The 13,221-nt window shown below is 39.1% G+C and overlaps 1 protein-coding gene across 1 annotated transcript in view; it reads right to left on the minus strand.

Annotated features, from left to right (window-relative positions):
- Window positions 1-2,738: 2,738 nt before the first annotated feature.
- LOC119885604 (serine/threonine-protein kinase 4-like) overlaps window positions 2,739-13,221 on the minus strand; it is a 38,362-nt gene continuing 27,879 nt past the window's right edge. Inside the window, exon 11 of the mRNA XM_038695708.1 lies at window positions 2,739-6,893. Coding sequence (XP_038551636.1) covers window positions 6,735-6,893 — 159 coding nt within the window. The 3' untranslated portion in view covers window positions 2,739-6,734. The remainder of the gene's footprint in view (window positions 6,894-13,221) is intronic.

The following is a 13,221-nucleotide window of genomic DNA, read 5'->3' on the forward strand; positions in this document are numbered from 1 at the left end:
AAACATGACGATGCAACGTGGCGACCTCCATAAAAGAGCGTGCCCGTGGTTATGGAGATAGAAATGGCTCATTCTAAGGTAATAAAAACATAATGGGTTATTATGTAAGGTCTTTATACACCACTGAAAACATAGTTATGGAACTTATATTGCATTTCTGTCGATAGATCCTCAGAAATATCAAATACTGAACCTTTAAGACAGACTTGAAAAACTGTGAACACTTTTGAGGCTGTTCTCACTCATAAAGAGGAAACACATACAACCTTAAAGGGAGAGGAAGTGATTTTTCTGAAGGATTGTTGATATTTAAACTCAACTGACAAACAAATACACCCCTCCCTTCAGTTCTCCCTCAGAAGCTCCGCCCCCCCACATTTCAAATCTCTGAGGTTTCTTCAGCGTTGAAACACCATCGCCCTTAACTAGTCACATAACTTTCTTCTCTGTTTATACTCTTTGGCTGTTTCTCGGCCATCTCTCCTTCTTCACAGTGCCTGGAGTCCAGCACGCTCCAATGTGCCAGTGTATAGAACTCTCTCTCCCACTGCTCCAATGACTGACTGGAACAATGTTGTGGGGAAGGCCCACACCGCTTTGTTTGTTTTCCATTTACAGAGTCAGGGCTCTGTAGGAAATCCAGATTGTTTTTCACACACAAAACTGAGAGGCAGTCAACCGTGAGGAAATATTTGTTGAATTTAAAAAAAGGTGTATTGGATTACTATCACTTGTCTCTTTAAGTATTTTTTCTTTTCAGTTATTTAAATAGTAGTTGATTGTAGTTATGCTATTTTGCACAACGCAAAGTTAAACTGAGCAACAAGATACTTTAAGAAAGAAAAAAAGTGGGCAGCTGGTGTTCTTAAATAACATTTAGGATAATTTGTTATTCCACAGAGTTTATCAGCAGCCTTTAACCTACTATTTCTAATAATGGCATTAAACACTGAGAAGTGAATCTCACTGTAGTGCAATAACTGACCAGATTATCAGTTTTTGTGAAGATGTTGACTGTAGGAGGTTATTTTCAGTTGAGGGACCCAAAAATGTTTGTTCTGGCTGAGTATATCAAGGGCCTTTGTACGGGAAGTCTTCAAGGTGTCAGTGATATCAAAACTGAGTCACTGGTATTGATCCACAACAATTTTTATACCCTGATGATATAATAAGGCAACTTATTTTGAACCCCTTTTAAATATCTTTATAAATTCCTACTTTCTGCCTCAGCTGACGTTTCAACTTAATTAAGATTTTATATATGAATAGAAAGTATATAGAATAGAAGAACAGTACGTATTTCACTTCTTATTACTTTAGTTAGACAGCTAGACCACCTCTATGTTGCATGAAGGCACACTTTCAATTATGTCTCATTATGTAAACATAACTCTTATTGTCCTTATTTAAAAACAAGCTAGAGAGAATGATGTAGTGGAAACTTTGTAAAAAACGTTTCTACACACACACAAACACACACCCTCATTATTTTGGGTTGAGAGAACCAACACACCCACAGTCACAGTGAAGGAGAGACAGATCAGATTTGTGGCCACCTGATTAAAAATTCATCTTTGCTATTTTGGCAGACAGAACTCCCGAAGAAAAACGGAAACGAGCTTCAAGAGTTTCGCAGTATTTGACGGATCTGACAGCACAAGAGGAGGCTTTTATTCGACAGCTCTGACCTCCAGTCAAACCTGATGAAAGTGAGGCTGAGGAGGATTCATTTAAAACATACATTAAGAAATGTGGAACAAACATTGAATGTTGTCACTGCTGGTGCTCAAAGTAGTTAATATATAAATCCTTTTCAAGAAAAAAAAGTTACCAGATATAAATGATTACACAATTTAAGATCAAAAGCTCTCTGATATTAACCTCGAGTTTCACTTTCACACTGCCAGTCACTTTGATCACGTTTTTGAGGGAAAGTGTTTAATCTTTATCTTGACTGAGATCAGCACTTAAAAGAATAAAGCAGACTTTCTATCTGCGGCTCTCAGCTCAAAGCCCATTGGTTGTTTTTGAAGACATAAATCTTGAACACCTCACAATATATATGTTTTTTAAAAAATGGCACAGTAATAGCCTAAAATAGCTGGTCACTTGTGGTGGATTTGCTGGGGACTATTTTCAGCAGCGGATGAATCCACATGTGGTGCTCTAGAGAGTTTTTTAATTCATATTGAATCACTCAATTTTTATATGAAATCTGTTTTATACAGCGGTGAAAGTACGTACACATGCATCCAAGCGATGTGATTAATTTAACCGTCCTTTGATAACTACGAATCTTCACAGACATACATACAAACTTGAAGTACTTGAACTTGAGTGGTTAAATTTTACATTACTTATACTTTTTAATATTAAGATAGGTAAGATAGTGTAGTTTTTACTCCACTACAACAGTAAAACCCTGCTCACACATTGATGCATGAGTAATTATAATGCAGTGATAAAAATATATAATAGCATGATCCTCACAACAAGAGCCATTTCGGGCATTTACTTGCTTCAAGTACATTTTACTGCTAATACACACTTTCAATTCTGGACTTGTAATAGAGTATTTTTACATTGTGTTTTTTCTACTTATAATAAGTAAAGAATCTGAATATATCCTCCACCACTGGTTTTACAGTGACAGCCAATCTACAAAACCACCAGAACCCCAAAGAATTAACTATTAAATATTTTGACTGGCAAAGTGTAAAAACAATGACGTAAGTGCCTGAACTTGATTCATCTCTTTATTAGACAAGCAAACAAAAACAAATAAAAAGACACAAACCAAACATCAGTGATCTCAAACATATGCATGCTTTCCACTGCATATATATATACTTCAGAAACTGATCAGGCACCAGACAAGAAGTGTGCAAAACATGAGAAGCGCTCAGAAAAACAGTTAACAGCAGATCCAAATGTGCCTGAAAAAAACCCAAACCTTTTGCAAATATAGGCAGAAAAACAGTGAAAATCCAAATTCTTAAAAATCTAAACATTTTTCACGTAGATTCAACTGAAACTGGTGTTTTTTTCTCCACTTTTCTTTGTTAATTTCTCCTACGGGCATCACAGTTTTACACAGAAGCCAATGACCATCTGCATTTGAACACTTTATAGTTATGTATGTATTCCTACTTGAACACTCATAGACGACAGATATTAGAAAACATGAACAACCAAAATACCTGTGTGACCAGAAGTAAAAGAAAACCTGATATTTGAGCTACTGAAGCCGTATATATGAAAACAAATAAATAAAAAACACTTGAGGAGCCATGACAGCGGTAACACTTGAGAACTGATGAATCTGTACACTCCATGTGTTTCAGTAGGATTTAAACATTATAACTAATTCACTCATTAAATAAACTACAGCCTCGTGAAGTTTTTGTGCTACTGATACGCCGTCTGAGTTCTCTACCAAGAACCGGTAAATAACCTGAAATTAAAGCACAGTTAAATGTGATCTAGATATGTTTTCACTCTGCATGATTAGGATTATTTTTAAGCACAAACCATCATTAATTCCTGGTCTTATGTGCAGCTTTTAACTTTCCCAAACTTCCCTCCCTGCTGCTCAGCTGCAGGTGTTGAATGAAGGAAGTAAGCAAACGTACAAACACCTGCAGTGGTTTGTTTTGGCCCCATTCATCACCAGTTATTTAGAACAATAATAGAAGCATTTAAAAGTTAATTTTGTCAAAAGGAAAACAAAATTGGTTCATGGTTAAATCTGATTCCAAAACATCAGAACAGTTTCATTTCCAAATCTTCTCCAGTGATTACGACTTAATGCAGGAGAGTTCACTTCACTGCCAGTCCCCCCCCCCCCCCCTTCTCTGGTACCCAAGCAGCAGAGCTAGTTTCTATGTTAGATCACTGTTCAAATACCAAAAACAGCAGAACATCCACAACTGGAAAAAAAAGGCAGAAAGAAAAAAATCCCTTTATGCTTTGTAACAAAGGAAAATGAGTTGTGCTCATGAGTCATTGAGAGTCCCGCACACAAAGACGCCACAGAACAAGTCTGGAGGTTAATACAGCGTCTTGTTATCTGGACTTTTAACTACAGCGAAAACATCCTTCAGACTTGTTGTCCGTCAATAAACGCTAAGCAATAACATAATGAAAAGTGAGACATGACATCTTTGTGTGAAGGATCTCCAAACTATCTACGGTCATTTCTCATCACTACTCTCATTATTTTACACCCCTGAGGAGTTTTCTGACCTGAGAAGCTGGTTTTTATTCTGCAGCACATCCCTGTGCTCAAACACACACCTCTCTCCTAGCTGACGTGTAATCACTAAACCTACGTATAAAAATATAAATCCTCCCTAATGTTGTGTGGCTGAGGCGCTCCGAGGAATGTTAGAAGTGAAGTTCGAGACCTGGGCGACGCCGGCGTTGAGTCTGCTGCGCCTTTTACTCATCGGCTCAACTCATAGATCCAGGAGATAAAAGCTTTGTTTAATCTATTCCATAAATATGTCGACCCAGGTCTTCTTTTAGCTTACTCAGGAAGAGAAAAGTGAAATAAAACCCTAATTAAACACTAAGGATGTTGGAGTTTCAGATAAAAACGCTGGTGTGTCTGTTAGGCCAGTCGTTCCCAACCTTTTTAGTCTTGAAGCAGGGTCCACCTGCAAACGCTCATCAAATGACAACCAGGTTATACAAGAGAGGTCAAATTAGAGGAAAATCTTTGCTTTAAAGTTTTCGTAAGTGATTCTAATTAAATACATGTCTTTTTGTCTTGTACCGCTGTCTGGAGATGGTTTTGGGACTCGTCTCTCTCGCAGCAGCAACTGGAACAACAGTTGTTGTATATACGGTCTATATCACGGTATTTGTCACGGTGTTGGGATTTCTCCAGAATCGCCACCTTTAACCTCAAACTGCCATTTATAAGCAGATGTTTACAACACATTATTGTGTAGTTGTAAGCAGATATAAGTGACTATTAATGTATTTGTCTCCTCCTGTGGAAACCCGTAAGTGGAGGCTGCTGTATAACCGTGGCATTACAGTAAAACACAGTTGTAGTAATATAACGTGTTCATAGAAGTGTTGACAAATACTGTACATTACTTAACACTTAAACATGCTTATATATGTTTACAACTACATTACAGTGAGTTTTAAATCATTTAAATGTTTATATAATGCTTTTAAATGCTCAGCAGGTGAATGTTTCTGAAATAAATATCACTTTGTGAAGCAATTATTAGATTATTTTCCTGTTATTACTATTAATCATCTGGTGACCTCTCAGATTCATCGTGGGACCTGCAGGTTGGGAACACACTGACTTTCAGATACAGTTTTACATTTTAATATCAACATTGTCATAATGAAAATCTGTGGATTCTGAATATTTGTCTGAAACTCATAATGTTTGGTTGAAGTCAGACTTGAAACCTCCAGTTAGATCCATGAAGTGAAAGATGAGGATGGAATAATGACATAAAACAGTATTAATCCACCAGCTGCCAGAGAAAAACAAACATTGCTATGTAGAAGTATCATGGGCCAGACAGGCATTAAGGAATATTCCGATTCCCGTTAACATTAGCTGTGATTCCCTTTAAAAACTAAACCATACTCTAAATCAAAGCAGCCCAATTTTTATTGCTTAGTTACTGACTTATTTGTGCTGTTTGGCTTCATGCAGCAGCACACCTTTGAGAAAGAGTCAATTAACTGTAAGGCAACAACAAACAAGAAAATTGGTCTATTTAACTATAGAATTATTTGTGGGCCAAAATATGATATGTGTTTTTTTTTTTTATATGTAACACTGAAGACTGTGAAAAAACATTTCGCTTTAAAGTTTAGAGTGAGGAAACCTCTGGAGATGTTGTCCTGTTAAGCTGCAAATACACGGGTGAGTTCACATTTATCTTGAAACTTTGATCTGTTTTCTAACATGCAGCTTCAAATTGACCGACATGTTATGACAGAACAGGCAGTCGGACGCTGAAACAAACAGATAATCAGCCTTTTGTTTGTTTTGTACAGTTTTCAAGAGCAGGGAATGATCCATTTCCAGACTACACACTCACACATCTAGACTTTCACAGGCCCGAGAGTGAAAGCTGAAAAATCCAGCAGCATCATCGTTGCACCAACAATGACGGGAAACAGCTGAGTAATTAATAGATGCGTACCTACGTTGAACAGTCAGCAGTTAAAATGATATTGTACCACACGATTGAGTATAAAAGAAAAAACTTAAAAGAGATCTGAGGAGCTTTTTAACATTCATCACTGTGGTTTAAGAAATAAACGCAAAGAAACTCGCAAGTCCAGATGAGCTGCAGGCAGAATCACAATAAAAGTTTGTCGATGGTTATTTCTTAAACCAGAAATGCAAAAAAAAAAAACAATAGAAGAAGAAAGTCCTTGAAGACTCCGGATTATCTCGAGAAGGCAGAATAAAGGGAACATTGGATTTTAAATCAAACAATTATTATATTCGGTCAAACAGAGAAGTCTTTGGAAGTTCTTCTTCGGCAGTTCGATCATCAGAAGTACTTGCACAGTTTTCCAAATCGCGACGTCTCATCAGTTATTCTGGACGAACCTCAGCAGCTGTGAGAGAAGTTTTAAAAAAAATTTTTGTCTTAGTGACATTTCACAAACCTCCCGCAGAGATCGCAAGAGCTGAAAACGCCCGGGTGGTTGCCGTGAAGAGTTCGGCAGAAGAGTTCGCCTCCTCAGAAGTTCTGCTGCCGTCGTTTTTTGGCCTCGATGGCGTCGATGATGGGCTGCCTCTTGGCGTGGTAGCGCTGACGGATCTCCTCGATCTCCTGCTCCATCTGAGGGTCCAGAGAGGCCAGGCGCAGACGCAGCTCCTCCACCGACCACGTACTCACCTACAGAAAGACACGCCGGCTTTATTCTTAGCTGTCGTATTACCTTACCTTGCTTACCATCACTTACAAATATTGTTAGAGTATGGCAACGATTAGTTTATCAAAAGAATATCAACAGGCAGTTATTTTACTATTCTATTACCAATTAGTCATTTTACAATCAAAAATAACAAACACTCCTTATTTGCAGCTTCTCAACTGTGAGGATTTGCATCTTTTCTTTATCTTCCATCACCATGAACTGAATATCTTGGTGTCGGTCAGAACATTTTAAAAATGGCAACCGGGTTTTTAGGAAACTGTAACAGATTTTCACTATTTTCAAACATTCATAGGCTGAACAAATAATCAATACACTGCAGAGGACATACAGACGGGGGGACAAACCAAAGGACATACCTCTCGTCTGTGGATGTGTAAAACTGGGTAAACTATCTGAGAGAAACTTTAACACGATCGAAAGCCACATCAAAGCTACAAAATGGACCTTGAGGTGAGAATGTTTTTTCAAATGCTGTTTCAAAAGGTCAAGAATGGACTTTACCATCAAATACAGCTTTTACTGGACTGCTATCATCTAAAATGGGGAGTGTAAACAAACTCAGCCCAAGTAAACACTGAAGTGACTGCAAATATACTCTAGAGTCACTTCCTTTACTTCTGCTAAGGGGTTTCATGTAATTAACACATGCAGAAAGTTCCCAAATTCACTGCCTCATACATCTTGTTTGGGAGAGTCTAAATCATTAAAAAACTGAGAGGGTGGTATCAACATAGCTGGCCTCAGAACCGGATGATGCTAGTTAGCTTGTGTACTAATGGCTTCTCTTCCTTGTTGTTATAATCCTGCAGGATTAAATTACTTAAAGTCCATTAAAAGACACTTAAGAAAATCTTTACCACAACCTGGATATATTGCACGCATGATAATCAAGGTGCCTGATAAGTGTCTCTATTTTAGTAGCTTTCAAAGGCTAAAACTATCGACATGTATCTCTTCCCCTCTCTGCTGCAGGCCTCAGATAGGGACCCGATGCCTCCTTTAGCTCCTCCCCAGGGGGGATTCCTCCTCTTAGCTTTTACCAGCAGCACTTCGCTCTCCAGCTATTTATTACCCAAAATCAATGGAGCTAAAATAACCCTGGCGTCCTAGTCCACCAGATGGATAACCGCGAAGATAGGATGCAAGAACCTAAAACTGGACCACATCAGGGTGAAGGTAAAACAGACACCGAGGGCTAAAACCTCAAATCAATGTTAGACCTCTACACATTTTTGGCCTGAGACCTGTGGCAACATTCAATTATTTAATATTCCCTCAGTGACCAATTACGCTTACCACATGAACAACGCCAAGATATAAATGCCAATTGTTTGTCATGACAATGCTAAACATACGGATCAGCAGCTGAGACGTGGAACAGCACTGCAACTACCAGAATAATTTATTAGTCATTTGGTCTAGAAAATCAAAGAATTTATCATTATTCTCAGTTTCTTAAAGCCCACATAACAGCCCAAAACCCAAAGATATCATGACTAGGGGTGGTGATGGGGTATAGATAAGATGCTTGCCTTTGGTGTGGGAGACCAGGGCTCAATTCCCACTGTGAGACATCTACCATTGTGTCCCTGAGCAAGTTTCTTTACTCCTCTATTTACTCCTGTCATCTTGGGCTAATTGACATTTTAAATCGATTAATAGAGAAAATAACTGACAGATTAGCTGACCTTTTTATCCAAAGCGACTTACTCTATATGTCAGAGGTCGCACGCCTCTGGAGCAACTAGGAGGTTAAGAGTCTTGCTCAGGGACACATTGATGGATGTGTCGCAGTGGGAATCGAACCCAGGTCTCCCACATCAAAAGGCCTTCGTCTTATCCACTGCTACATCACCACCCTCCAAACCGGTCTTTCGAACTGCTCCGCTGTCATAATATGTTGAAAATGACCGTTGTCTTGTTTTGTGGACACGTTAGCGGTCAGCGCTAATCTCACTTACAAAAACACTGCATTTCCTGTGACTACTTTAAAGTAAAACTCAACTTTCGCCAGTTAAATGCTTTTAATGTGAAGCTGCAGAACAGTTTCTAATACTGCAAATATATTATTATTGTAATACTTTCATCAGCGGCCATTTTTTCAGGCCAGATGGGAAGATTTGGCAGGCCAGATGTGGCCCGCGGGCCGCCAGTCGATGATAACTGGCATATGGCATCAGTGGGATAATACCTAGGGGAAGCATTAAGAGTTAAGACAAGCGAGTTGTAAGGACACAGAAGAAGAAGAGTGCATGTTAGAGGTTAGAGGCAGCATTTGTTGGAGGAGCGCAGTGGCTGAGAAGGAATGTAAGTTTGTATTATGGAGTTTAGGTAGATGGGTGCAGACCCAGAAGTCACTCTGGAGGCCACGGGGATTGTCACACATCTAATATTGGATATACGTACTCCCCGTTTTTATCTCACATAACTCTTATTTAGTGTTATATCTATGTATATAGTGTTATATTTATCTTCATCGTTCTCCATCCTTGTATTTCTTTTTAGTCTGTTCTCTTATTTTAATGAACACATTTAATTGTACCGTTGACCCTGTGTTAATCTACATATAACTAATAAAACTGAAAAATGGGAGGCCATGGGTGTTCTCAGAGAAAAAGCTCCAAAACCCTGCTGTACACCTACCTGCCCAGCATCCGAACGCAGACAGCAGGTGGGGTGAGACGCGTTTAGTAGCTAAAGAGATTTTTTTTTCCTCAGGTATTAGTGGGAACCAAAGACAGAGGTGATATGTCTAAACATATAAGTAACTTTTACTGCAGGGGTTTAAAAATGTGTGTTATTCATCTCATTGCTGGCGAGCATGGAACAAAGCAACACTTAACTGGTTTTAAAGAGGAACATGAACACTTCTGAAAAATGAAGGAAAACAACTTTGAACATGATTCACGTGATGAATAATTTGGAGGAAGAAGTTTAAAAACTAAAACAAAGGATTCCTTCACACTACAGTCTCTAAAATCAGAGCCAAAATGTCCCGACAGTCTACAGATCGTCCTTCACAACAACGTTTAAACATCTGTCTCGCACATGACTTATTTAAAGACATCAGATCACGCATGGACTCAAATCTTAAACTGGCCTCTGCTACAATTTGTGTTTGGGGTTCACACGGCGCTATGAAGACCAGCAATCGACTGGGTGTTATGGATGAACTGCTCAAACCACAGTCACAACACCAAACACACAGCTGTGATTCTCTAGAATATATTAGACTTTGAACAGAACGTGTAGTTGTTAATGGGTTTGCCTGGGATTTAAACTTCTGTCAGAACAGACTACGGTCTCCTTGAGATGTATTCTGAGGAAAGAGAAAGGATGGAGGAAAGAAAAAATAAAAAAAAGAGTCAGAGGAGGGGATTAAAGATGGAAAAGACGAGAAACAAATACCGGAAGAATAAAAATAGAGAAAAGAAGAGAGGACAGTTGAGGGAGATTGGTTGTTCTTCGTCTGCTTCTCATGAATAATGTAGGTTAGTGCTTTCCCACCACATGTTCTGTGCTGCATTGTCACACCACTGAACTGGCAAATATTAAACAAGGCAGCTAAATATAAGCTTAAAATCCTATATAACATTCGAACATGTCTTAATATGAGGATGTTACACTACACCCCTAAACCTTACCTGATAAAGTCTAGAAATACAGTCGGTCTGAGAAAGAGGCAGAACAATTGTGCATCAACCACAAACTGAAGGGAATAAGAGTTTTTAACCAGCCAACATAACGATGTTCTGGGTAACTACATTAAAAAAAAAAAACATCTGGTAGCAGAGTACAGAAATAGCATAGTAGACAGATCTAAAATTAAACACCGTCAGCATGAAGCTGTCAACAAGCAGCCTTAAAGTATTAAAGATCCCAAAAGAAATTAGCTTTTTATCCTCACATTTGCAAGTCTAATGGAACAATAAATCCCCCCAGGAAGGATTTGTGTCGTCAAGTGAAGCCTATTTGATTTTACTCGAACTGCCTGCTGCTCTAAATGGTGCAGTGAAACACACGGGCATTTTGTGTTTTAATTCTCACTGTTAACTGCTGTCTTTGCACATACGTTAATGAGTTCCTGTGATAATCGTCCGTGTGTCTCAAAGCAAACTCCTTCTACTCGACTCGCAGCTTCAAAGGTAAACACGCAGTTTTTAAACACAATCAGACACCCAAAAGATGTCAAACTTGTCTCAGTAAACATAGGACACTGAGTTATAATGATGTTAATAAATACTGAATAACTGATGGCGTCAATAGTGTCAGCCCCTCATCTTGTCATATCATCAAGTTTAATGAGAACTTGACTGTTTAATGTTATTAAATAATGAAAACACAGAAGAGGGACAGCACTTCAGAGAGACGGCAAACACGCATTTTGTATCTTACAAGGTTTTAATCATTAATCCATCACTGAGCCATGACATAAAGCCTTTTATTTTGATGTGTTATTTTAATACTTTAATTAATAATAATGATAAATATTGTCCTAATCACATTGTTAGCAGACATTGTACATTTAAATGTTTGAGACAACTCATTTGCTTAACAAACAAGCTTTTTGTTTGTGGTAGCACACGGTTTTATTGTTACCAGTGCGGTGCCCGTTCACAGGGGCCGATGTGACGCCTCCCTGCACTTTTTGTTCAAAATGTGCATCTCATACTGATTTCACCCACAGGGCAAAAGGCGGCCTGCTGTTCGCAGCTTTGCTTTATTTCAAGTTGAACTGAGAGCTTTAACCTTGAAAAGTACTAAAAGATGTTCAATAGAGTCTGCGGCGTGCCTAAAACACCGCTATAAAAAGAGCCTCAGGAAATGTGATTCCCCTGAATGAGAAGCGCAGAAATGTCCTCTGCCTGGAGACGCTTTGGAAATGAAAAGCATCCATATGTTGATGGATGTGGATCAATCGCTGGGACGCACACACTTCAGCACACGCGCTATCGTGAACATGTTTATAGTAGGGCTGCACAATATATCGTTTCAGCATCGGCATCGCAATGTGCCCATGTGCAATAGTCACATCGCAGAACAATGCAATATCAAGCAGGTCACACACCTCAACTCTGTCGCTGCTTGATTCAAAAGGAAAACTCAACCCTTAAGGGTTCTTGGAGACACAGAGTTTGTTGCTATTGAGTGACAAGCAGGCTCTGCATGCACAGCGAACCTCCAATCACAACACTGTTCTTAATCAGTTTATCAAACAGCCAAAGCAGGACCCGCCCCCGTTAGCTGTCAACAATAACTTAACGATAAGTGAGGAGGAGCAGGAAATTTGTTTGCACAAAGAAAAGCAACTTTGGTAAAGCGCTCAGGGTGCTGGATTTACATAGTCGAATCATAAAAGTCTTGACTGTAGTCGACTGATATTTGAATCATTGTGTGTTTCTGCACGGCGATTGCGAGCGGGAGGGGAGTGGGGGGCCATGGTAGCTTCGCTTTAATCTTGCGTACGTGCCATGCGGCCGACGTCGCGGGTCTATTTCAAGTAGTATTTAAAAACGATATAATATTATTTGTGTGGTTCATCAGTGGTGATAAATAATCCGAATGTCCCGCGAGGTGCGAACCACTCAGCGCAACACCGATGAGGCTGAGGCTCCGTCTCTCTGCCACCAGTCTACACCCTCACACGATACGCCTACACATTCGCACTGAGCCCCTTCTTTAAGGGTAATTCTGGATTCATTTACGCACTTTAAAAACATTTATTAAAAGCTTTTTCTTTTCACATGTTTATTTACAGCACTATATGTTGAAATGAATCTTAATCTAACAGGCTGTATATTAACTTATTCAGAGAAAACTGGTAGTTCTATGTAAAATCAGACGTGCACCCCCATATCACCACGATCCTCGTTTTGCTGCAAAGCTTCGACTGTGAGACTGACAGTCAAATCAGGCTCCGCCCATCGAAGCACTGACTCTTCGACTATTCTATATTTTATAAATAAAGTTTAATTATTAAGAATAATTATTCATTCTATTGCTGAAGATATCGTGGTGTGTGTGACGATCTACTTAATCTCACAGTGTGTAGGTGTCACAGCAATGTGCGATATACCTACTGAAGATGATGCTGTGTGTGAGACAGCATGTACAGTATTAAAGATCCAGGAGAACGGGAGTGAAAATCAGGGTCAGCCAGCGGTTAACTGTCACTGCTTGTTAGTTTAACAACTTCAAATGCACACTGGCACAGATCTGAGTCTCAATGGGTGCACCGTTGCTAAATCCCCAACAATAGTTGCTAGAAAAAATTGAATTTTTGTT

The sequence above is a fragment of the Micropterus salmoides genome, unplaced genomic scaffold, assembly GCF_014851395.1.
Source record: "Micropterus salmoides isolate LMB-PRFRI ecotype aquatic unplaced genomic scaffold, ASM1485139v1 Ms_hic_scaffold_4, whole genome shotgun sequence".
Classification (NCBI taxonomy): Eukaryota; Metazoa; Chordata; class Actinopteri; order Centrarchiformes; family Centrarchidae; genus Micropterus; species Micropterus salmoides.